General features: G+C 42.1%; 1 protein-coding gene across 5 annotated transcripts in view; it reads right to left on the bottom strand.

Moving 5' to 3' along the window:
• The window catches only part of syt14a (synaptotagmin XIVa), a 37,810-nt gene extending 11,028 nt beyond the window's left edge, over positions 1-26,782 (bottom strand). For 2 of the 5 annotated variants that reach the window (XM_076747952.1, XM_076747953.1), the window contains exons 1-3: positions 26,755-26,782; positions 8,343-8,495; positions 5,545-5,772 (exon numbers count right to left, since the gene is read on the bottom strand). In XM_076747952.1, coding sequence (XP_076604067.1) covers positions 5,545-5,772; positions 8,343-8,495; positions 26,755-26,767 — 394 coding nt within the window. In that variant the 5' untranslated portion in view covers positions 26,768-26,782. Of the gene's footprint in view, positions 1-5,544; positions 5,773-8,342; positions 8,717-14,562; positions 14,611-26,754 lie in introns of those variants that run through there. The other 3 variants (XM_076747949.1, XM_076747950.1, XM_076747951.1) reach the window with 2 other exon arrangements.
• Positions 26,783-27,208: the final 426 nt, after the last annotated feature.

Below are 27,208 nucleotides of genomic sequence, written 5' to 3'. Positions count from 1 at the left end.
CAACGCAATGATGACGTAATTCCAGCTCTTTCCCAAGTTCTTCAAACTTTCACTCTTAATAATGTCAGTGAGACACCACCTCAAAGTGGCACATAACAGTGGCAGGATGGAGGCAAAGGAGTCTTAACTAAGTGTCATGGAGGGCTTGATAAAAGGAGCAAATCCATTTTGAGCAGCTTTTTTCCCGCTGAGCCGGGGGCGGTTGATTTGATGGAAGCTGCTGTGCAAAAGCACTACTCTTTTCTCCAGCCCGCTAATTGGGATGGTTACCATTCCTCCTCTCGTCTAACCCACCCTTCCTTCACAGAGTTTCATCCCCTCTGTACTGGCAGTCGCCTTGTTTTGCCTTCTTGTACCTCTGTAAGGGGGGAAACAGTTTGTGCTTTGTGAATCTCAACTGTGAAACTTAGGGACAAATATTTTGGGTGACAATGAGTGGAGCAGCGTGACTATAAAGGAGGGGGAGAGACAGCTGACCTCTCCTCCGGTTGGCCCTTTGGAATTTTACGAGACAGTCGATTTCACAAGGCAACAATTCAACATCATGTCTATTAATCAGCGGCTGCTAATAGTGCAAGCAGTGAAGGCTCCAACCCCTTAGGCAAAAGGCCAGTATCAGTTTAGTTAGTATGATCCTGCTTGTAACAACATCTCCCCAATTTATACAAAACAATGCATAACGGAGGCAAATTCAGAATGAGCAATAAGTTGCCACTGAGAAACTGAGCACAGATGCAATCGCTGTGAAGAGGTGCTGTAAAAAATGGCTTTTACAAGGTGTTTAAGCAAGAACAGCTTTTTGTGAGTGCCTCCGAGCACCTGGAAAACACAAACACACCATGTTTGATCTCGCCTATGTGGCTCCTTTGTACATCAGCAGGCTTGGGTTTTTAAAGAAATAGTTCAACCTTGGGAAATGTGTTAATTTACTTTCCGAGACTTAATGCACAGACACGGTTGATATCAAGCTCGTGTCTGTGCATTGAGTACGGAGCTGGAATCAGGATGTAATTAGGTTAGTTTCGCATACAGACTGGCAGCAGGGAGAAACAGCTAGCCTGGCTTCCTCCAAACCTTAAAAACACACCAACTAGCATGCTTTAAAACTCACTAAATAACAGCAACAACACGAGCAACATATCCATAACATTATCCATCCCCCCAGCACCACTGTGCAGCATTTCCAGCTTCGCCGTAGGTTGCCAGATATGTCTGGTGAGCACAGGTTGTGTGGTTAACTATGTCATGGTCCACATGGCAACTTCAATATGACAACTAAACTGGACTGCGCCTGGCTGTTGATCATCTATAGGACATAACTACTTATTAATACCTGACTATTTGGAGGAAGGTGGGGTGGATGGATGGGTCAAGCGCAGGATTTTCTCCTCTTCTTTGCTACAGCTTTCTTATCACATACAGGCATTTTGTATTTCCCCACATCTATCTATTCCTCTAAGACTTACTCATGATGCCTTTAAGTACCACTGACATCTTAGGTCATATGTGCAGTTTCACAAAGACCAAAGTAAAGTGAGATCTACAGTGTTACTGAAGCGATTGTGAGCCAGAAAGGTGGAATCATTACAAATCCTTCTACCCAAAGAGAGGCAACTTTAGCAAGCGCATTATACGAAGGTAACGACTCATAATGAAAAAATTGCTTTCATGAATTTGTTTGATTTGACTGAATGAATTCCTAATAAAGTATTGTGAGGTGCTGCCACGCAACAATGGCCTCATCAAGCGGCCGAGGCAGCATGCTAACCTCAGAGAGGAGAGAGGAAGCTGGTCGAGACAACGATTCCTTCTTTCCTGCTGCTCACTTCCTATTTTGGGATTTCTGTGCGGTGCCACGGGGGCACCCAGCTCTGACTGATTCTGCAGCCTCTGCACAATCCTCCTCATGTATAATACATATGTCCTGAGGATAAAGCTCTTCATACTCACAGACAAACACAAGCAGCAGTGGGAGGCGAGAGAAAATAACACAGACGCCTCGGAACTTTTACGACAGCTTGTTTGAAATTAATCATGGAAACTAGGTCTAAATTTCTAATAATATTTTTATGTTTTGAAGGGGAACCGTGACCTGATGCCAGGACTGGTGTGAGATCACTGCTAATCCATGACGGCTTGCTGAGAAAAGCACAGTCATCAAAGCCTTACCACAGGGAGGAAAATAATGGACTTTACTGCTTTCAAGCAAAGTGAAGCCATAGACGGACAGAGTTCTCAACACACTTCCTCTGCTGGCTACAGACCAGATTAGTGTGTTGGCTTTCAAGCAAACAATAATCTGACGATCTAAAAAAGTTTAGAGAAACTGCAAACACATCTGAAATCCCCTCTGTGGGTAGGTTTTCCCAGTGCCCTCTTTTTTATCTAACAGAAAGAAATAATCTGCTTCCAACCTTGAATTTTCTATACAATCCTCCAAACCTTTAAGGCTGCGTGAATCACCCAAAAAACAAACACAAGACCTTTCATAGCTAAAATGTTGTCATATAAATAAACCAAGTCGATTTCAAATTTTTGCTGCCAGGCACACATGACTCAAATCCCTGCCCCTCTTTCTCACAAGGGACACTGAAGAAAACAAGTCAGTGATGACTGTCCAAAAAACAAAAACATCTTCAATCCAGTGTGAACTGCTTCTTTGAATTCAGTAAAAGGTATCGCTGTCTGGTCATTTATCCCCACATTTTCTCACATTTTTTCTTAATTTACAGTTTCACCGGTGAATGACCTCTTGGGTTACTGCATGTAGCGTTTTGTGTTTGATGGAATGGGGAGCTCAGCAAACCCCCGTTCATTTTTAAGAGTCAGTGGCAGCGAACATACACTGTGACCAGCTGACATTTCTTTGGGATTATTCTAAGAAAACAGGGGAAAAAAGTCTTTGATTAAACTGGTCTCATGCAACCGATGAAGAGCTTTGTTTGTTGCTTTGTTGATTAACTGATGAGTCCATCAACAGAAAACAGTGAGGATGCCATATACAGTGTAACAGCAAAAGGTTTGGACTGGTGGTAGAATGAATAATGGCTATTTTGACATTTCTAGACAAAACAATCAATCAAATAATTACAAGATAATTAATTAATTAATTGAAATTAAAGCTAATCCTTAGTTGATGCCTTAGTGACAAGTAGATCATGTTTTGGGTCACAAGCCAAAAAGGTCGGGAGTCTTTCTTTGAAATAAAGGTCTCATTTAACGACATTGTTGCTTGAAATTTAAGTGGAGGATCATTTATTGTGGTGAATCTGCTACATGTGGCTCCTTTGAAAGCATGATCGTTGAAAGAGACACATTATTTCATGTCACTGTAGACCTACATGTTAATACCAGCAAAATCACTGACTGTTAAGTGAGATAAACTATGAATAATTTGCATGGAGAATGAATCCAGTTGTGCTCTGAATACTGAGCCCTGTAAGTGGACAATAACAAGTCAGCAATGCGTTCAAGACTGCTTGCTCTCAGTCTTGTCAGAGAGCCACTTGACTATCAGCCAAGAATCATTGATATCCTTTAAGTCTCAAAGTGAAGAATGGCTGTGGCCCTGAGACACACACAAAAAAATTCAATGAGGCTGTTGTGTTCCAGTTTTGATCAGATGATCTCCTTGAAAACTTGTTCCTATGACAAAGGCGAAATCATCTTCAGGAATTTCTGTGTGCTACCAAAAAGCTGAAAATCCTTAAAGATGATATCACAGGCCCAGTTTCCACATCTGGTGCCACAGCTGAAGCCAGACCGAGGACGACAGGGACCATCTAGTGGTCGTGGGGAGACATACAGCTTTTGCAGCACTTGCGTAACGACAACCTTGTGCAGTGCGTTGCTTCTTCACTAATGGAGTCAGAAGCATGTCATGCACTATTTATCCCTCAGCTACACATTCAAACATTGCTTTAAATAGACTGTGCCAGACAGTCAGCCTTGGAACCTACTGTCTTATATAACACAAAGCTGGTTCAGACACGATTCACCAATTGGGGACTCTGGGATAGATTAGATCGTTTTTGTCTTTGAAAATCGCTGTCCGACAGAAGAACAGCTGATTTCTGTCTGAGGATGATACGATTATGTCTTTGTTTGTGTCCAATCAAAACTACAGTTAGAGCGCGATCTGCAGGACATCGTCGCCTATAAGGAGATGTAGGATCAGGTGTGTTTTATACAAAATATTTTTTTCCTTATTTCATTTATTTCATTCTCCTTTTACTTATCACAGATAAAATGCTCGTTTTTTTTTTTTTGCTTATTTCCTTCCTTCCAAGAAATAGCTTGACATCTTAGGACATACGCTCATGTTATTGTAAATATAAACTACCAGCCAATAGATTATCTTAGCATAAAGACTAGAAACAACTATCCTGGTTCTATCCGATAAAAAAAAAAAATCCACCTACCAGCACCTTTAAAGCTCACTAAAATAACATTTTTTTCTCATTTTTTTTAATCCGTACAAAAAGCGAACAGTACACTCCTCCTGGCCAAAAAATGATCTGGGACATAACCCCTTATAAAAACTCATTTTATTGACTTATTTTTTGTTCAAATTAATCAGTGTTAATTAGTGAGCTTCAGAGGTGATGGTGGGCCAATTTTATTACCTTTGGACAGATGCAGGCTAGCTGTTTATGCTAAGCTAAGCTAAGCAGCTGCTGTCTGTAGCCTTATATTTCGTGTACAGACATGAGAGTGGTATTGATCACCTGAAACACTTGGATTTATACTCAGACTTATAAAAATACATTTATCCCCTGAGCCTCATTCATTTCAGCAGCATCCCACCGGCACACATGACTCCAATATAACAAACAACTGCTGTATATCAGATGATGTCAAATGCGTTACACAACATAAATGATTGATTCATGTTCAGGGTGCAGATGAACTGTGTGTGGCACTTTAATAATGTCAAATAAATCAACAGCACACACTTCTAGTTAAGAGTCGTGACAGATGAATAGCAGACTGATCCAAATAGGTCAGTGCCGGTGTTCTCCTGCCTGTTTTCCATCCACCACGGAGAACGCCTTGTGATGGAGAGTCTGGCAGATGGGAAACGTAGATGCATCAAAAAAAAAAAAGAAAGAAAAGTATGAGGCTGTGCAAATTATGCAGACAGTTGACTGTTTCACAACCCTCCCACGGAGAGTGTGCTGAACGGGAGCTTCGCTTTGATCACCTCTCTGGATTAACTGACAGTGTGTATCAGTGTGTGTGGAGTATTTGTGTTTGTTGGATTGGAGGTGCAGAAGAGTCTGTGCATTTGACTCAAGGTTACTGCAGTGATGGGGGGTGGGGTGGGGGGGTGAATCTGGATTTAACTATTAAACAAGTTCAAATTCTCATTGTGCAGTTGAGGCATCCTTTGTGGATGTTCTTGGAAATATAAACAAAATATCAAAGTGATTATGTATTGTAATAACCCAAAAAGACAGAAAAATGCTGCGACTGCACCGTCTCTGCATATGAATCCAAGCAGGGAGGAATTTTTCGAATTCTGTTCACAGCTCCAGAACCTACCGTCGTCAGCTGAGGCTTCACTGCTGTAGCCGTCATAGTCAGCGGTCAGAGGGCTGTACTTCTGCCGGCTGTCCCAGCTGAAACCTCCTGCGTGTTTGACGTTAGCGGCTGCCTTGGCTCCTCCCCGGAGGCCCTGGGAGCGGCTGACCGCTTCCTGATACTGACCCATCAGTTCATCCTCGCTGTCCGATGACGAGCCCTGCAGGTCGGCATCAGAGTAGGCCTTGTCTGTTCGGGGCAAAGAAAGATGGCTTGGTGACTGTGGGACAGGCTGAGACGTAAAAGGTCAGGTAGACTGGCAGCCTCTGCTGGCCCCAGTCTGGCATTACACAGGAAATCTGCTGAAATGCTTCTTAAAGGAAAATGGAAAAATGATTTCAGGCACAATCCCAGTGTCAGAACATCTCTCCAGAAATGAGCTTCAGCAGACTCTGTCTGTGAACGTGTCACCAGAGCTACAGCTGACAGCAAAGAGACAGAAAAGTAGAAGGAGGAGAGACACCTCTACTCTGAAGAGACATTTTTAGGAGAGTGTTTAAAACTAAAATGTCATTTGGTGCAACTAAACTTTCAGAGCATTCTTATATAAAATGTAATTCATGTGCAATGATCATTTTTTAGTTCTATGTATTTTATACTATTTTTTCTATTTTATTTTATTCTATTGTTTCTTTACTGTGTTTTGAAGTTTTCTAATTGCATCTGCGCAATGAAGGTGACAGACCAATAATCCTGCCTCGCCAACAGATTTGAACCATCATGTGTAAACGGTTTCTTATATTGAACTAATTACAATGTGGTGGTCAGGAAAATAATTTGATAAAAAAATACATTTGCTTCTTGCTTTGTACTAGAAGTGTATGAAAAACGTGGGAAAGGTTCATTCTGAGCACAGAGCTGCAGATCATTCAGTCAAAACTTCTGAAACTTAAAGATCTGCACACTCACCACGTGAAGACATTTGTCATCAAACTTAAGAAATCTGCAAACTTAGATGAAAAACAGCAGATGGACAAAGAACAACATGACACGATTATCTCTGAGATCATCAGCTTTGGATATTTGACAGTGCTGGTGCTGATATTTAGAGGGCAGGTCATGCAGTGGCATCTGATAAAACACAATAAATTAATAACAATAACAAATGAGACACAGTTGCTGAACTTAAATGAAGATTTATTTATTATTAAATGTCTTGAATTGTCTTTTTTATCTCAAGTAGACTTGTTTTTGTTTTGGTTTGAGTGCACTTAAAGGCATTTATCAGCAGATAGCATCATCTCCTTGTTTCTGAGAGAGATTGTAATGTATTATTTACTTGAAGAGACAAAAATATTTGAATAGAAGAAATTGCCATTGCCTCTGTCTTTTTGTTTAATCGGCACTGCGACAGAAATACATTTAGAGAAATAGAAGTGATATATCAATATACTGTTAATGACTCATCGTGTACACATTTATTAGATGCATATTGTGCAGTCAGATAGAAAAACGATACCTTTGTGTCTCTGTGGTCATTTTTGAGGCTAAATTCTTGATCTGGACTGCTGTTCAGAGTTATTTCTAATGCTTGGCCCATTCACACATAGACACATGAGGGCCAGATGAAACATAAAAAAGGTCAAACAAATTTAGGAATCAGAAAAATAGGTGATGTACAATTATTATATTCCTGAAAAAAAAAAAAAAAAAAAAATCATTGGCGTGTCTTCTACAGTAATATATAGAGTAGGTGAAGTCAGTCCATAGATTCTAATGTATGAGCTGAAAACGTATGACCGCCCAGTGGAACACCAGTTGTAGCTTCACATTTGTTCCAGTAAGAGGCAGCAGAGCTTCAGTGTGACTCCAGCCAGAGCTGTGCTGTACGGTTTACCATGCAGGCTGAAACATCGCTCCGTCCATCTGTATTTGCAAAGTATGTTTCATCATTTTTGTATCAGGAGGTAGGGCAGCCGTCCACCAATCAGGAGGTCGGTGGTTCAATCCCTGGCCTCGGCAGTCCAGATGCCGAATTATCCTTGGGCAAGACATTGAACCCCAAAACTGCCCCCCATGCTGTGCCATCGGTGTGAATTCCTATGTACATCGCTTTCAATAAAGCGTCTCCAAATGACTTATTGTAATTGTACATTGTCCTTCAAACAGACAGATTAGACACAGAATGGACAGCAGAAAAACATTTTTCACTGGGTGGCATTATAACTTTACACAATGGAAAAAGGGCACAACTGCCCCATGTTTCCATTAAACCACTTCATACTGCCTCCCTTTGTTTTTAACTGAGTGTTTACCAGGTGGCTTCTCAGGGTAGAGCCAACGCCCTGTGCAGGCTCCCTGGGGCCGCCAACCTTTTAAACGTCTAAGGCCCTGTGGACGGATGACAAGTAAACAGGCCTACATCTGTCAGCAACAGTAATCCCCTCCTGGGGTGAGAAAGGCCAGTGTCAGTGGAAAATATCCCCATGCAGAGGTCAGGCTTCGTACTGCAGTCAGTGGCATGGGCCCATAATTTTACTGAGAGGCTGAATGACACAAATGGCTTTTCTAGGACCTGGGTGGAGACCAAGGATCAATATCTGAACAATGAGAAGAGACTTGTGTCGGAATAAGGGTCGTGGTACACTTCCAGATCTGTCTCCTCAGCTGAAAGTGTAAAATATCTTTTAATTTATGCATGCTTTAAACGTTGGGGGGTGTATTACAAACACTTTACCTTGTAAAAAAGCATCCAGGGTTTGTAGAAATAATTATTAAGCCTTGAACACAAAAGCTCAGATACGTAAACACAGGCTCACCTTGCAGCTCGGTTTTTTTCCTGAAGTCATCAAGGCACTGAAGGCTCCCTGGGTTCTCTAGTGCCAGCTTGTTGTTGAGGTACCAGAAGAGGAGGGTCATGAGGATGATGAAGAGTCCAATGGCTGTCAGAAACCCCAGCACCTCTGGAGAAACTGAGACACAGGGGAAAAAAAAAAAAAAAAAAAAAAAAAAAAGTTCAAGATGATTATCTTCGAATGCTAATGCTACTGATAGCATTTCTCAAAATGAAACCACGTTGCTAATAAACTCCACTGCCTCCAGCGACAGGCAGGATGTGCCTGCCTGTCCCATATTTCAGTTGCTAATTAAAGCAAGAGTTTGACATTTTGGAAAAACTGTTTATTCACTTCTCACTTGGCTGAGAGTTAGATATGAGGGTCGATACGACTCTCATGCCTGTAAACAACTCCCTATAAAAGCTTGCAGCAACCAAGATGCTTCTTTTGGCCATAAAACACACACATTTCCTGCCAATACAGCTGGAAACAGAGCGGCGGTTTCAATGCTAATAATAATTCAGATTTTTAATGCAATACTCAAATGCACCTCTGAGAGCGACTCTGACGGCAGTCTAAGTGCATTGGTTCGGTTCTCCTGAGGTGACGCATAAATAAAAATCCATGTCACCCACTTCCTTTCTAAACATCGTTTCCAGACAGATGAGAGAGGGAAAGAGGCGGGTAGACTGAAAGCGTGTGGAGGAGAGTGACACAGGTGGTTGGTTGCCATACCAACAAGTTCAGGTGCCACGTCAGTCCAGACTCCAGACACAAATCAGAGCTCATTAAAGGCGACACTGTGCCTTTACGCCGTATGTGCTGGTCTGAGTGCAAAGCGAGCTGTATGACCGTCCACCTCACATGTCCACCACCTTCACGCACTGCCACAGGGGAGACTTCCTGTCTTAGCGATCACAATGTAATGTCTGTGGTAGTAGATTAAAAAAAAACCCTAAACCACAGCAATCTAGGAGAACATTTTCATTTCTTAGACTTCTACCAAAGTTCAGGAGCTTGACTGTCATCTCCTGTGGGGAGTTCAGGAAATTCATCTGACATTTTGCACTGGCCAAATAAATTTGCTGCAATCAGAGGATGAGTGGGTCACTGACTGCTCACAAGCTGTTGCACATTTAAAAAAAAAACAGCTCCATTTTGAGGGAAATGTCCCAGTTTAATGGAAATATGTTGAGATGAAGGACTGAGGAACATGTTAGAGAGGCGTACAAAATGATGTTAGGCTCACGCGGAGTGTAGCATCAGTGCTAACAGCTGTCATGTAAGAGCCGCTGCACACAGACTGGATCCATTCGGAGCTGCGGCGGTAAATGGCCTCTGCTAATGCCATTATTATCATTATTATCAAAGCCCTTTTTGTTGAGTGTGACTCATTGCAAATACTTATCTGGGATGATTGTCCCTTTGTGAATGACAACAATTTGTCTACATCATGTGGTCAGTGAGGGGGATCAGAACACAGGCAAATAGAGTGTATGGAGCATTATGGCATGGAATGGGTATACGATGTGTTGTTTCTCAGTGTTGCAGAGGACCTTTGTATTCACAGCGTAACATGCAGGATGCACCAAGAACCACACCTCACTGTCAAACACTGCACACCAACATGCTCTGGTAGAAAAAGCAAACTTGTGCAGCAGCCTGAGTTCTCTCCACCATCCATAAGATGACGGTGGGAGCGACCGAGAGGTGAGAGCGATGGATTGTGTGAATAGGAAAAGGAGGATGTAGATCTAACTGCTGATGACTTAACTATTTAACTGTTAATAATTCATAGAAATCAACCATTGAAATAAAAGGTGTGTCTATATACAGTGGTAGACTCTCTACATTAGATTAGCAACCATCAGTATTTAAGAGTTCAAATGTCTGAGATACTCACTGAAGGCTCATATAAGTAAGAGGAAGTGATAAAAGAGATAATATAAGATCTTTTAGTGTACTTAGAAAGACTACATTGTTCACTCCTCAAATTACCGCTGAGCTCATTTAAAGTGATGAACTGAGCTTTCAACACAGAAGTCACTACACGTAAAGTCCATTTTGTTCAATTACACCAAATGATGCTGATGGAAGATAATGAGCTCATTTGGCCAGAAAGTGTACTTCGATGACGTCTTATTTTCCAATCGGTGATGATAATGATGATGATGATGCTTATTGTTACTTATTATGCCAATATAACGCCTGCAACAATTAGCTGGACTCCGGTCTGTTCTGTCTTTATGTTTCTGGGAAGAGTGGATGAAGTAAAGTAGGTGTGTGTTACAGTGTGAGCTCATCCACCCCGAACTTTAAATCTAAATGTATTAGTAGTGCAGTAAACTGTGGTTAGTTAGATTAAACTCCCTGACATATTAACAGCCAGACTCGCTCTTTCACGCCTAAAGAACTGGACAAGAATGCGACAAGTTCAGCTTTTGTAAAAAAAAAAAAAAAAGGCCAGATTTTTTGGAGTAAATGTTGGTCCTCTCTGTGAAATGTGCATGGGCTGTAATGAGCCTGTTGGTAGCCCACAGTGTTTGGTCACATGGTGAGGTGGGAGCAGGAGGCGTTCTCCCATGGGAAAGCCTGTCTGCTTACACTGTAGCAGCTTCTCACTGTTGACTGAATTATTCACAGCACAGATGGAGCGGGATCCTGCTCTGTATAATTCCCCAACTGGCTCAAACAGGGAGAAGAAGATTCAATCAGAAATCGACAGACAGTTTCTCTCTTTACTTTTGACTCCCTGACTTCACACTACAATAACTGTTTTTTTTTTTTGGTTTGTTTTACTCTGTATTCAGGTTTCATTCCTCACTTCTACTCCCCAACATTGGACATGTGGCCAACACTGTAATAAAAGTGCTGTAACACAGTGTAGGCGATGCGTGGTGGAGGATGTCTAATGTTATTTCTCATTTTCCTGTTTAATTTTATGAAACCGAAGCTCAGTGCTCTCTAACTCAAATGCAGAAATGAGCCTGGAGCATTTAGATCCTCATCTTACATACCGTAGTTACTAGTGGCTTTGTATTTAGCATTCAAAGCTGCAGCCAGTAACTGAAAATGATCCTGTTAGTAAGCAAAAATGCATATCATTAAAAAATGAGACTTATTACAAATGAATCAGTCGAAAGCAATGTGTTTTCACTATAAATGAACAATGCAAAGACAAATAATTGGGCAATTTCCAACAGAGCACCCATGCGCACACATACAGCGCATGTTTAGTTTTAGCTAATATGACTTCTTTATCCAAATCTGCTGGATTCCATTAACATACAGAGAACAGCCCTTAGATAATGTGTGGGGGTCTGAGCGATGACTCACAGGAAGATTAAACAGTAACAGACTTTGTTACACAAGAAGCTCACAGAATAATAATGTGGGAAAATGTGGGGACCTTGTAATGGTTATAAAATGGACCACACACACACACACACACACACACACACACACACACACTTTGGTAAGAGTCGCTCTCTTTAAAGTTAGAGTTGGGAGTGGATTTTGAAGTAAGAGGAGAAGCAAACCTGAGAGAAATTGTTGGTAAATTGTTGGTAAATATTGGTATTGGTAGTTGGTATAGATATTTGGCACTGAGTACAGCAGGATGACTGCAGGAGACTGACAGATTCCACATGATGATGAACATGATCACAGGAAACTGAGGAAGGGCACCAGGGACGGATTCACTTCCTGGTCATATATGCAATAACTTTAAATATGACAATGTTATGTCTACATTTTGCATATTGATAACCTGAAAGGGTTTATGTCCTTGGTGGTGGTGGTCAGCTGTGGTGCAGGAAATATAGGCTGATATTCATCTGGTGCAACAACTGATCATGAGATGCTCAGTGTGAGGGTAGAAACTAAATATGAGTGATTAACTGGTTGGTTATATACCAAACAGAAGCAGCAGGTGGTCTCATCCCTTCTATCTGAACTGGGTGACCTTGACTGGATCTGACAGGTATCATGTTGGTCTGAGGTGAAGCTACAGGGCTGTAATTAGCAGAAAAAAGCCCACAGACGGCTCAAATGATGATTGGCCACAGGATGATGAGAGTGGGAGCGCGTGTCCTTCTCATCAGTCATTCTTCAACACAGGGTGGTACGACACAGGGCGCGCTGAAAGAACCACATCTCCCACAATGCCTGGGAGCACTCTGAGATCCCCCAGGAAGAGCAAGAGGACGTTGCTGGGGAAAAGGACATCTGGGCTGCTCAAGCTGACCCTGTTGCCATGGCGACACTGACTCAGGTATGAGGCTAAAAAAAATAGATGGATAGATGTTCGATGATGTCAGTGTTGGCTTTAGGTGACTGGAGCTAAGGAAGATATTTTACAGCATTAGCATTTGAATATTAAATATTAAAGCTGCTGCACTTAATTGGAAGACGAATGTAAATGTGTTTCAGTCAAACTCCCGCCAGTTAAAGTGCTTTATTGTCACTGTTGACAAATATCTTTGGTATTTTTGCTTGTTCATTGTCGCTCGTCTCTGCTGTCTTTGTTATGCTCTGTCTGCATGGAAACAGTTGCCATGTTGAATGTCAAAAAGCACAAAACCATCTCAAAACCACAAAGACACCCACACACTCCACAGGCAGACCATAAGCACTCTCACCAGCACTCCCATACACACTCCCACACATGTTCAGACAACGCTATGAAGCACAACACTGACTGAGTAGCCACAAGCCTGCACGCACACACACAGACACACACACAGACACACACACAGAGACACACACACACACACACACACACACACACACACACACACACACACACACACACACGCCTCTGGAATCAGTCTTCAACAACCACAAAAAAAACAAAAGGGATAACCCAAATTACGAAACACGCGCACACTTACACAACCAGACCATTCAACCAGCTCACACTCTCAGATAAGCACCCTCTGCATCTACTTGTGCATGTTTTTGGTTTAAAACATCTCATCTCCATCCAGAATATGAGCGCTGTCATGGCAAAGACAGGCACTGAGTGCTCTCACCGAACATGCAACACGATGATTATTCTAACCAGCCTGATTTCTCACACAGCCTCACAGCTGTGACACCATCACAACCTTCAATGCATGCATGTACCTCAAAAGCAAATCATGTCTGCCCACTTTCGTGACACGACTAGAGGTAGGACATGTGCTTTATGTAAATGTTACACATTACAGCTTTAGAATTACTCACATTGTGAAGTGTGGTTCGCCCCTTTAGGTCTTTTCTGCTAAATCAAATCATAGAAATCCACAGTAGTGCAGCCGTAACACTTCAGATTAGAGCCTGCAAATTACAGTGTAATTATTTTGTGTATACGGAGAATGAATAAATACTTAACTGGGCAAGAAGAGAGGACATAATAAATTACAGGGTAAGTACCTGCCTCACAATTATGGGGTACAGTGATTGTTATTACGTAACAAGACAGAAAAAAAAAGGGTCAACTGGGTCGACAGTGCCAATACGTCACCATTGCAATAAAATTTGTTGTTCATCAGTATCGCTTTCAAAAAAAGAAAATCAGAATTATAGAAAAATGACTTTGGGCCTTTACATTGTGAATTGCTCATACTTCCTTATTTCTCATTAATAGTGTGTACAGTACATTAGGCTGAACCTGTGCCTCGATAGTTACAATAAGTTCAAATACATTTACGCTGTAATTTGCTGGCTGTAAGTGTTACCATATTCAAAAATCTGAATACACGTTTTGTCTTGTAGTTTAAGGTCTCTAGCAAAACTGTAATTAGCATACATAAGCATAAATAACACTTAAAGACACTGAAATAGCCTCCATCTTCTCCCTGCCTGCAGCATTGACAATCTAACAAATACGTGCATGGGGGAATAAAGCAATCTTTCATGCCCAAAAGCTCCTTATTTTACACTCCGACTTCAGAGAACACGACTCAAATTTAGGTGCTTGTTGTAAGTTCATTTACACATTTTCAGCTGCACTAGAAAAACAATGAACACAAGCAGTGAGCACATACAACAGAACAAGCACAGGCCAGTGACAGTGAAGGCAGCACGACCTGAACACAGCGGGACAGGAGAACAAGGACGAGTGTTAACATTAACTGTGATAAATGCTGATGAGGAGGGTGGAGCGGGCGGTGCAGTGAGGGGTCGAAGGTCGACCTCCCAGAGCTCTGATCTGCCCTACCTTTTCTGACGCAGATCAGCTCATGTACTCCGCAGTTACGCTCGCCACCTGGAAAGACAATGCAGTTTCAATGAGCCACGCCGTGATGGAGGGAGGGAAAGACAAAAACAAACATCATGGAAACACATTTAAATATGGTGGAACATTGAGACATATTCCCAGAGGGGGCCAAGAACGACACAGATAGAAGACGCCGACACAGACTGGATGGCATGTGGTGGTCAGTGTACAAGCTTTGCTCTTTATCCACAGATGCTGCGATAAGCAGTTCCTGTTCGGAGGCTCAGAGCGGATTTTAACGAGACCACACCTCACACTCATTTACAGTCATAATTACCTGTCTCTCCCTAATTAGCTGTACATAACCTCCTTTTTATCCTTCCCCTCAGTTCTTACATCTCCCACACCTCCAAACTGCTCTCTCCAGCTCTTAAATGAGCTGTAGTTATACAGTCATTCTGTACATATTTAAAGAAAAGCCTCTCTGCCCTCCGTAAAAGGATCTTAAGTGGTGGAAGATGGGCCATTAAAGGAGTGAGTCGACTTCTCGGGGGAAAGATCCATTTTCTTGCTGAGAATTAGATGCAAAAAAAACCAATAAAACTCTTCATAAGACGCTTCAGCTAGCAGTTGGTTAGGGGAGCACAAAGACTAGAAGCAGCTCCCGCTCCGAGTCACAAAGTCCACCTTTCTCGACCAGGTCTCGACCTTTAGGCCTGAAGCAAGCACAACCCATATAAAAAAAATTAAGGAGTTAGGGCTAGCTGTTTCCCTCTGCTTCCATTCGTTGTGCTAAGCTAAGTTTATCGTCTGCAAGTTTTAGTTTCTTATCTGACAGATAGTGTACAAGAGATATCAATCTTCTCATCTAACGCTCCGTAAGAATGCAAATAAGCCTATTTCCAAAAATGCTAAACTAATAATGAGCTGTAACATACCAGCTTTCATCCACTCATCCATCTGGTTGGATGAAACAAAACTAGAAACCCAATCTGAAATACAGTCCATAACTATTTTCTTTCACCTTTGACTCCAACAAAACACTGAAAAACGTCTCTTTTATGAAACTGCAGCCTCTACATATTTGTTTTGACTGGATCACCCTAAACCAGAGCATTAATCAAAAGCTGTTTGTCATTCTTCAGCATGTCTGACATTTAGAAAACCTCCAGCATGATAAACTCTCGTCTCCTTGATCGTGCGCCTTTTGTTGAGTCTTTTTGTCGTCGGTAGGATCTGCACCAAGCAGTAGAGATAGAAGCCTGAGGTATTTTACTACATCCTCAGATGCCATTTGAATGCAACCGGCTGGCTCGATGGTGAAAGTGCTTGAGTAAAATGCAGATGGGAAAGGGATGCTGTTGCGTGATCCGACTTGACAAAGCATTGTTCTAAAGCTGGCACAGCTCAGCGATCCTTAACTATGAGCAAATTCGGGATGCAGAGGGTGTCTTCCAATCTTAGCACAGAGCTTGGCAGCATCCCTGCACTCTTGAATCAGTTTCCTGGGATGATTACATAAAAAAGCGAACACAAGACTGGACTGATGGCTACATTTTGGAGGTATTTTTTAAGTGCCTTCAAGACTGACAGCCTGATTACCATATTAACTTCAGGTCTTGTTGAATGAGAGCAAAACATTGCATCTGATGTTTGGACTGTATACTGATGTTTTATTTATATTAATTTAGATAAAGCGTGATAAACTGGGATGTGGGGTGGATCCCTAATCAGTAAAGGGAATGGAAGCTTCAAATGAGCTGACCCCACTGCTGTCTCTAAGGAGAATTTGGGACGGCTTTAGCTGTGGTTATTGTACCTCAGCTCATCTTGAACACATACTGACAGTTTCTGAAATCAGCATTATTATATGAACCTGAACTTCTTGGGCCTTTCGCTGCAAACAGGCAGCATGTACCTGACAAAAATCTAGTATCTCCAGCTGTTCTTCAAGTCATCGGCCATGCTGGCAGCCCTGTGAGGCTATACTGAGGCACAGTGGTCCTTTGAGCTAAATGCTAACCTAAGCATGATAACATGATCACAATAACAATGCAAACATGCTGATGTTTAGCAGATGTGATGTTTATCATGCTCTCCATCTTAGTTTAACATGTTAGCATGCTAGTTTAGCAATCCATACTAAGTTCAGCTGAGGCTGATGGTGAATGAATTCAGTCATAAAGGACAAGTTCAAATTGTGGCCTGATGGTGGCACTAAGTTAAGTGATAACCAAAGTCAATGTCCAAATTTTATGACTATCTATCCAATCATACCTCATGGTGGTGCTAGAGCAAAAGCCAAGGGATCACAAAAGTCATTGGGATTCATCCTCGGAGGACTGGAAACCTCTATACAAAATTTCAAGGCAATCCATTAAAGAGTTGCTGAAATATTCAAGTGTGGAAGTGGTGGACCAAAGAACAAATCAATGAAGAACTAATAATTTCAAGATTCAAGTGACACCTGCATGTGTAGATTTTAAGAATCCTTTTTTCTGAGTTTAATTTCAGAGCCCAGCATTAAGAGCAGTGTCTGCAGGTGGATTCCTCACAGAGGTCCTCTGTCACTCTGAATTCTTGTCGAGCATTGTGTCAGCTCAGTGGCCTGGACCCAACGGGTGGCAGCTGCAGGGCTGACGAGTGTCCGCCAGAGCTTCGGCATATCATGAGCTGAAGATAGTTAGATACTGTTATTCAGACAGACGACCTCCACAAAGAGCTCACCGTGGTTTTCTATACCAGACGGGCTTCCAGACAGTGACTGTAATTCAGAAGTATTACTCACACTTGTGAAGGCCTCCCAGTCTCTGAGCTCTGCGGCGGCCTCTGGGATCTGCCTACAGGTTGAGGTTCCAAATAGCTCCGTCTGCCATCAGCTGCGACACTCCTGTCTGAAAGCACCGAAACTAACGGTGTCACAGTGGGGCACTGGTTACAGTGTCACGTGACCTTTCCCTCGTGTCATTTTCCATACCAAGCTAACATCTGAATGGGTGCAGTCAAGTCGGGCTTGAAGAAAGTCATTTTCTTTTTGCTGGGCTGTGTGCAGAAACATATGGATGAGACATATGCCATATACCGCCTTGAATAGAGCAGACTCCATCTTTACGGTGGAAAAATATGAAATGGAAATGAATTTTAGATGTATGTACAAAACTAAAACAGTATTACTGGTGTTGTAAAACCTTAACCCACCCAGAGGAGAATTAATATACTGCCTTGTTCTTGTTGGTAGCGTCATCCCCGATTGACTCTCTCTGACGACTCAGATTTACTGACTCTTTAACAAGAACGCTGCCTTTTTAGTCTGTTGTTTTGGGGCAGTCTGACTGTTTCACACAGGGCAGAAACAGGGGAACTAGAGCTGCAGCAACTGGTTAATTCATCAATAAGTGGATCAAAAGACAAAATTCTTTCTGTGTTTTGGTTACAAACACATTATCTCTGGGTTGTGGGCTGTTGGTCGGAAAAAAATATATTATGTAATCTTGGGCTCTGGGAAATTATGGAAAATTCTGCAGACTGACAAACATATTGATTGCTGAGAAAACAATAAGCAGATTAAGAGCTAATGAGAATAAGCATCAGCTGCAGCCCTGAAGAGAACAACAAGTGAAAGTCTTGATGTCACTGATGCTCTTCGGTGGATCTGATTAAGAAACTGATTTTGCAGAACTTGCAGAGTTTTTACTACCATATGAATTTCAGTGTAAAGAAGTGCCTAAAGACGGTGACTTTACCTTGACAACATTGACATTTACTGTATTTTCAATGTATTTTCTGTTGAGCAGCTCAATATTTTAGTTCTTGAAAAAAAAAAAAAAAAAAAACAGAAAGTCAAATCAAACCTCTTGGTATCTGGCCATGGCGAAGAATGAGTCATATTCACAAAATTCATGCATACTAATGGACTGTCGAGGGTAAAAAGTAGTGGAAAAACAATCAGCCAGGCTGCAGATATGACACAAAACAATGTCTGTCTCCGTTTACACAGTAAACAGTCGAAATCTACCAACTCAAGTAAAGCTGCGTGACTTTAAGCTGCTTTGTTCTTAGTCACACACTAAACAAATTTTGTGGGAAGGTAACATCATCCTTCTTTACTTACAGTCACTGCCATCTGCACTACTACTGTTAGTGACTTAAATTAACAATTTGTTTCCACGTATAAGGAAATATTCTCAATCAGCTTACTAACGGCCACAGGAATACTGTTGTAACACACCAAAGGTTCATGTCAATACAAACCTCAGGAAGACATAAAATAGTGTGTGGCAGGTAGCCATGTTACCGCATATAAACACAGCTACCCAAGGAAGTTGAGCCGCTACATGACAAGACTGTCTGAAAATCTTTCCTGCCAAACGAGGAGCCGAGAGCCGAGCGGTTGTCCAGCAGATCGATACAGCAGCTGTGTGTGGGAGGAAGCTCTCTGTGCTCTTTCACTCACCACACACCATACTTGTCAAAAATAACATTTTCTTGCATGTGCTCTTGAATACGCTGCACAGTGCTGGCTGCTCATATCATACCACGAGCAACGTCTCTCCTGTCATTTATATATTCTTGAGTGAAGTTTCTTTAACCAGCGCTGAAATCTTCGGTGTGGCCGTCATTGCCAAAGATGCCGTTTCATGGCACTGTATTCTACCACTGATAACGAGTTCACGAGTAGACCTCTCTCTGGTTTTGTTGTAGTCACAGGATCGACTGCAGAATTTCATACTTGCATTTCTTTTCAAGACAAAACAAGCAGCTTTTAATGTGTCACCTTAATTATCTTGATATGAACATCAAAAAATATATTAGTTAAATAAGCAAATATATTGCATTAATGGGAAGATATTTGTGCATTAATGTACTTGTCATAAACACATGGAAATATGCACAAAGTCTGTAAAGTTTGTTTACAGGTGATGGGGACTACTGCTGCGTATGTCAGGGGTGCCCACACTTTTTCCCTTGGAGGGCAAAACTGGAACTTAATGGTGGGCCACAGACCAAAAGCAACAACTATTTTTATTGTATTGCTAAGATACAAAGTGGTACTCAGGTCCCAAGTTCCCTGAACTGACTGACTCCCTGCACACAGTGCTACTCTGCCCACCTCGCTCAGATTATGACAGATAGTTATTTTATTATCATTTTTAATTTTCATTTATTTCTTGCGAGAAACATTCAGACCAACTAAATCAGACCTTATGGGTTTGGGTCACCCTGGCCTTCTGTAGCTCAACAGGAAGCAGCCTGAAATCTGCTTAACTGTCTCAAGTGATCTGTTCAATCTGTGTTGGTTGGTGCTAAGGAGTTGGAAATAAATAATCTGGGGGTTTGGGCTTCTAAAGAAGTGATTTTACCACCTCCTCTGTCACCTGCTCCTCATCTTGGCTTGAGGCTACATTACCCACTACTACCATAAAACACCGAACATCTCTAAAAGGCCAAGAAGAAACACTTATTCCTTCAGTTTATCAGAAACATTCAGATTCAAAAATCACCAAATTTAGAGATTTTCAGAAGACAGGACTGGTCTCAAAACGAACCCCAAACAAAGCTGGTGCAGGATAGTGCAGACTGAGTAGAGATGAACATTTTCAGAGGAAAAGTGCATTTAGGTGCACCTCTTTTGTAACGCTTTTGAGAGTGTGCTGAACAGAGAGCCGTGGTTCTTAAAACCTCGACGGTACATGGAGAGGTTCACACGATCTCCTCTGGAGTCTGACAGAAATCAATTTGAAGCACCGGCTGTGATCAATATGTGCAGTTTCTGAGCTCTTGTTTCTCAACTTTGGCCTCACCGGGGAGCAAGGCTCACTTCTGTGAACTAAATCAAGGTGAAGTCTGTGGCCTCAGTCTTCCCTCATGCAGACGTCTGGGGCCAGGCTGGCAGCATTTTTAGGATTTGTCCCAGTTTTGCTGAAGGAATCTCCTCTGCCTGCCCCCTCGAATCAGACTGCTGAGGCCAACACGTCTGGGTTCAGGAGAGAGGGATGGACTGAGGCCGTGACACAGAAAGTCGGCTGAAGAAATTGACCTGACAGAGATATTTGATCGTTTGAGGTCAGCGGAGAGAACATGCTGTGGTAGAAAGGAACTCAGGGAAACAAACTTGTGTTGTTGCCCCCATTAAGTTTCAAACTCAAGCTGCACAGCCTATAGACAAGTCTTTGAAACTTTAAAGCTGCATTCATTGTTTTTTTTTTTTGGTGGGCAGCAGAATGAGCTGTAAACGCAACATACTATCACGTTATGAGGGTGTAGCTAAAGGTTGCCTATTTGCTGCTCCATTATGCTGGCTAGCTTGTTTGGTGCCAGGCAGGTAGCATACAGTGAGATTAGCTTTTTTGCTACAAACCCCTCTGGGAGAAAAACTAATGAGAACAGTGAAGTGAATGAAAACAGTCAAATTGTGGGTTGTAAAACCAAAACAATGAGCTGAAAGATGCTACATAAAACTGAAGCGAACTGCAGAGTTTGGTGTTTTGCCCATTCTCCACTTTGACATGAAATAATGTCAACTGATATATTGTTAATATAAAGTTATCAATTAGTGCAGCATAAATATTATTTCATAATGGACTGAACTCGGGAAACTCAGCTGGATGTCCTCTCAATGACAGCAGCGATAGATTTTTGAAACACTTTTCTTGTCAGCAGCCGTTTACATGAAAATCACTCAGGCTCTTTATTGAAAGTGGCAGAGGGGAGGTTTGTGCTCCTTCAGGTTGTTCGTGGAAAGCGTTTGTGTTGTCATAATGAAAGGCACGAGGGAGCGACTTCGGGGTAAGCTCCAGCTAAGCCAATTAGCAAGTGGAGGATAGAGTACGTCAAAGATTAGCCGGCTTACCCGACAGTTCGGCTGTAAGTTCATGAAGCAGCAACAGTCTCCTCAGACTACATCTGTACACTATACGCTGCTGCAGAGGGTTTTCTTGAGGACACTGAGAGCTGTGTGAAGTCCCAGCAAACTGTTACCCTATAATACCAGCACCATCCACAGCCCTGGGCCATGAGAACAAATTCACAAAGTAGTACAGCTGATACCCTATTTTTAGATCTGACAAATCCACATTTACCCAATTTAGAAGCAGAAAATTAAAATACTGTGAAGGTGATAATAGCCTGAGCCTGCAAACAAGCTGGCAGACAATGATAGAGGAGTAAAAAAAAAAAAAATCCATGAGAAATATGCATTTTAACTGTTTCCCCTGAGCTCAGACTGTCCCTTTGTTTCTTGCCATTGCAACTCCCAGCCTCCCTTGCCATGTGTCCACTAGAGAGCTGGTCAGTAAGTAAACTGCAAAACAATCCTCCATATAAAAAATCATTCGCTTTCTCTCAACCAGACAACAAGGCCTGAGATGACAGAAAAACCTAATATACAGCGAAAATGTTGTTGAAGATGAGTCAGTGCAGTGGATGTGCGATCCATCTTAGTGTGCCCATGGGTTAATAGCACTGTGTGAGTGTATGTGTGTGCTTGCTCATCAAAACCTCAGCAGATCAAACCTCTGGAGGTCCTGAGGAGAGAAGCACTGGAAGCAATCCACTGAGGAACATCAGTAAACATACAGTTAAAGAGGAGAGTCTAAAACAGCGCTGACGAATGAGGTTTGGGTCCACATTTCAACAGAAGATGAAGTCATCCTGCTAAGATTCCACAGACAATATCCATCATCCTCGTACACTGCCAATCCTGCTGACTGTTCTCATATATGTAGCTCTTATCTCTGTCTTAAGTACATAAAATGAACAACTTATTGCCTCGTTAATCATAAGATTTGGCCACTTGGACCAACTCTGCAACATGATGAAAACAACCTGATGTGTGCATGCCTTATTGAGTTAGCAAATTGCCTCTTTACACATTGAGATGGCAAAGAGCAACATTAGCATTTGTTTGGAGTCGTGTTTCTGCCCACTTTAATTTTAGCTGTTTAGTCTCCACTAACTCCTGTTAGAGTCTCTTTAGCTGCTAATCCCGCCACTGTGTTCACTGGCTAGTCGCTCGCTTTGTCTGTCTGCTGTTTAGTGCAGAGCAGGTAGCGTGGAGTGGATTTACCAGAGGCTTTTCTCTAAAAACAGACGCTGGATATGATGCTAAAGAGAGACTGAATCGAAACAGTTTAGTTGCTGGCCGCAGAACCAAAACAATGGGCTGAAAGATGCTAAAACGTTAGAGCTGCACAGCCAGGTGATAGTTCTTTTTACGTTCGTCAACACAAGCAATGCTGTTTACATTATATATAGTCATTTAATCCAGCGTTGATATAAAAATATTGATTATAGCAGCTTTAATTAGAAGTGTAAATTATCAAGACGGTCACTGTAAAGACTGGTAGCCCCTTCACTGCCTTTTAGCTTGAGTGACACTGAAATCTCCTGGTTTGATTTACGACTGGAGCAGGCTCACTTAGTTTCACTTAGAAAGTAATGTATTGCTCTATTCCAGTTGCAATGTCTCACAGTGAATGTGAGCTCAAATGGGCCAAAGACATATGGGCTATTATCGCCTCATATCCTGTTTCTCGCTCTCCAAAACAAACAGAGCCATGCCAAGGAGGAGGAGGAGGGGAGAGAAGCAGAAAAATCCTTGACAGGAAGCATCAGGGTTCATGGAAGACGCGGTCTTAATGTTTCGAGAAAACCGTGTACTGTTTGTTTTTCTATCACTCTAAACAACATATGTGATGTACCACTAAGACGAGCGTATATTTCTTAGTGGATTTAGCTGAACTGTTTGACAAAAGAACCAGAGGACAAATGACACGGCAGGCATTTCAATAAGATTTGAAAGATACTGTCAACATGTCGGGCTGAAGAGCCTCTCTGCTGCTGTACAATGTGATTTCAACATATCATATTTCCACAGCTAAACACCTCCTGGGCTGCCGACTCTGGACTTGGCTCCAGCTCAGGACTCGACACGGCTTCATACACACCGCACACACTGAGAATACCAAGTGAGGGGAGTTGGGCTGCGGTCGATCTGCCGGCCAGAAAACCGGGCTTAACTGGGATATGAGAAATCCATTTGGACCTGCAGTCGATCTGTCTACAGCTTGTCACGGGAGCTGATGCATGGAGCTCAGTCGCAGGGCTGAGCTCTGGCACCACACACACACACACACACACACACACACACACATATACAATACACCAGTCGTGTGAAAATAACACGTGTACAAGAAAATCCTGGTTTTTTTGTACAACCCTCCATCTTTAAACAAATAAGGATGTATTTTTTACAGCTTTTCAGGAAGCTGAATCGAAATGCACATTTTTCCCTCACCTTCATTTCCATTGCAGTCACTTCATTAATAAGAAAGCTTTCATGTACACAAGCTTAGTTAAGTGACTGAGTGATCTTTTCACAGAGAGCCTGCTGTGTGTATCCAATTAAGAAGCTTAAGGAGCTCTGATATATTTGGTATTTAAGGCAGCACGCTTTAATAATGGCAGATTTAAGATGATGATTCAGAGAGGAGACACAATCTGAAATAAACACACTATCACACAGCTGAATGTCCTTGAGTACATTAATAAAGTCTCAAAGTAGCTCTTAAATGATGAGCCTTGGGGCATCAAGAAAGGAAGAAGTTGTGGGTCACACTTGAGGCTGTTGCCTCAAACTCAGAGGAAATGCTGAAAACTGTAACTTCAGTCACTCAAATCTAATGTCATACTTTTCCAATGGCCAATTTTCAGTTTCTTTCCATCATGTTTCCTTCTTTTATCTCCCAATCACGTACATATTATCAATCATTTTGCAAACTCTGCTTTAGAGCAGATACGATAAGCTGATTAATGGATTAGTGAATTCACAGGAAAATAATCAGCAATTATTCTGATAATCAATTAATCCTTTTGGTTTTCCGAGCAAAAGTGCCAAACAATCCGCTGTTCCAGCTTCTCAAATGGGCCAATTTGCTGCTTTTCTAGCTGCAGCTGTTCTCTGATTTTGTATGTATGTGCTGTGTTAGCAAAGAAAACTTCTGCAGTCTTACTGACATGCATGTGAACTTCTAACAAAACCAGTTGCACTCTAAATAATAGCACCTTTTAACAGCATAATTACTTGCAAACGATGATTCATGCAGCCACAATGAAACATCATAGATTCAGTCTTTGCTCTAAAATGTCAGGCAGAAACAACTTGTTCTTGTTTTTTGTGACACCTCATGATGTTCATCCAACCTAACATCACAAGTACAGACAGAAACACAGCCTCCCACCGGTGTTGATGGCCTCGCCTCTGGGTGCTGCAGGTGTCAGTCAGGCCCACAGCTGCCGCATAAATCTCAGAGGAGCCAACAAGCTCCGGTGAAATATCGCTGACAGGGGCCGCTATAATCACGGCCTTTCAGGGAATGGCACTTTGCTGACTAATGTGGCGGGAAGCAACCAGCATCTAACTCAGGCGAGGTGTGGCTGTCTGATAAACGGGAGGAGGTATGACGGTAGAGAGAGTGCTGGAGGTGAGGCAGGGTGAGATTAAGTCATGTAAACAGCTGCCTCTTAAGCTACTTGGAAAGGGTGTTTCATCCTTGAGTTGTGGTTCATTAAGAGTGAAATCCTGAAGCAGGGAATATAAAAAAAAAACAAAACAAAACATGAATTTGTGGATATGAGACGCTCCTGTTCCACTTTCCTAACATGTCGAGGAAGAAAAGAGACAATCATGGGGGGAAACAGCAGAGTGGGTGTTTAAGTCCTGGATCACTTGATGAGAAAGTGTAAAAATAGTCGAAGCTATGGTTCAAACTCCAGGTGTGACTGGCATTCAATTCATTCAATGTTTAGTCTTATTAGCAAAGCCCCGAGGCCCCGGTGGCTGATCTATTTTCCTAGTTTACCGGATGATTCACATCACTGTGCTGGTTTCTAGAGGTGAACCCTGCTGTCCTGTATTCCTCATGGCCTATTATTTTACTTCTTCCTCCAAAGACTGATGAAGACCTTCAACTTTCACAGGTTTGCAGCGCCCTGCTGGCCTGGGACACTCTGCTGTATGTCATTTTCCATGTCTCTCGCTTGTCTCATCTGGTGTCACTTCTCGACTGACATGAAATAATTCTGTATGAAAATTTAATGTAACCTTGCAGAGTGATTTCAATATTTTAAACCCCATACAGGACGATTAAAGCACTGACTTATCCTGAAAAACATCCCGAAGATGACAGCATATAAAGATGACGTCTGCATAGACTTAGATTATACTCCACTATTTAGTCAAATTTCCATGTTTCCAATTGTGGTCCTCTCTAATCATACTGTGTGTGTTATTTCATACCTCATAACTAATCCTCTATATATTCCCCATAAGTGGATGATATTTTCCAGAGCACAGCTGTTCATTCTGGAAAAGAAAAGGGCTACCACTCTATTATGGCAAAGCAGGTCATTTATCATTGAGCTTAGCCATGGCCCATTGCCTGCTACATTTAAAGTACAATATTGTACCGCTGCAGGCATTATGATATTCAAACAGATAAAATAAGCAGCTTACAAGCTGCAAAGTTATATAAGCAGAGAAAGGTGAAGAGTAAAAAGCTCACATCTGCTCAGAAACACACAGCACAAGAGTTTATATACAACACGCACAGGGACATTTTATGATGCAGTAACCTGAAGGTAAACTTAGTCTTTTGGATATTCAAAAGCTTTCCAAAGCATGCTGAGCTGATCTGAAACTTGGCATCACTCTCTCTGCAGCCACTGAATGAGACTTCAGCCCTCATCTCTGCTCCCGTTTACCCAAGTTGTAAAGTGCCGACATGCAGCGAGGCGACACAACGAGCAGCCCACTTCAACGTGAGAGGAAAGACAGCCGGAGTCACAGAAAATGAAGAGCAGAGACAGTGAAGCCACAGGACATGTTTTCAGTCACTCTTCGGTGAAGGCAGAGCCATGCCGGTCACACAGCGGAGCTGTCCTTTCAGCACCGCCGACAGAAACACGCCGACTCCCGCTTCAACACTCGTCTCTGCCTCCTCTACTCTCACAGCGAAGCAAAATCACAGAAATAAAAATAGAAAAAAAAAAAAACTTTACCTCATTCTAGCAAAAACAAGCCTCATTCTCCCTAAATCGTGTGCACTTTTTAGTTTAAAGAATTCGGCTGTGACATGTATTATTTCCAGTGGAAGTTAATTATAAGGAAAGGAGAGACGTTATTGGCCTACTTACCATCAATCGCCATGATGTTCTGTTTTGGCTTCCACTAAAGCGAGCGGTGAAGAAGGGGGAGCGGCCCACTGCTAGAGTGAGGGACGGGGGTGATTCACGGTGTGGTACAGTCCATACGACGCCGTGGATGATGCTGGCTGTCTGAACCACAAATAACTAACCCATAATGTATACAGAAACATGCTACATTAGGCTGAACATACAAGTACACAGATTTTCATGGTGCAGCAGATGATTTCTTTTACAGTATGTGAGACAGACTAGATCTATGTAGCTTAGTAATGTAGTTGAGCCAAGGTTCATTTAGTTCAGGTAACAAAGGCTATTAGATGCTAATATTATTTTGTAATAGCGTCTTGCTAATTTAGCTGTATGCTAATGCAATGTCAAGATATACATTACCTTATTCAACTGGAAACTGCAAAAGTTAATTTAGCTCAGCCAGTATTAAAAA

The sequence above is a fragment of the Chaetodon auriga genome, chromosome 14, assembly GCF_051107435.1.
Source record: "Chaetodon auriga isolate fChaAug3 chromosome 14, fChaAug3.hap1, whole genome shotgun sequence".
Taxonomy (NCBI): domain Eukaryota; kingdom Metazoa; phylum Chordata; class Actinopteri; order Chaetodontiformes; family Chaetodontidae; genus Chaetodon; species Chaetodon auriga.
This window is presented reverse-complemented; position numbering and strand designations above follow the sequence as displayed.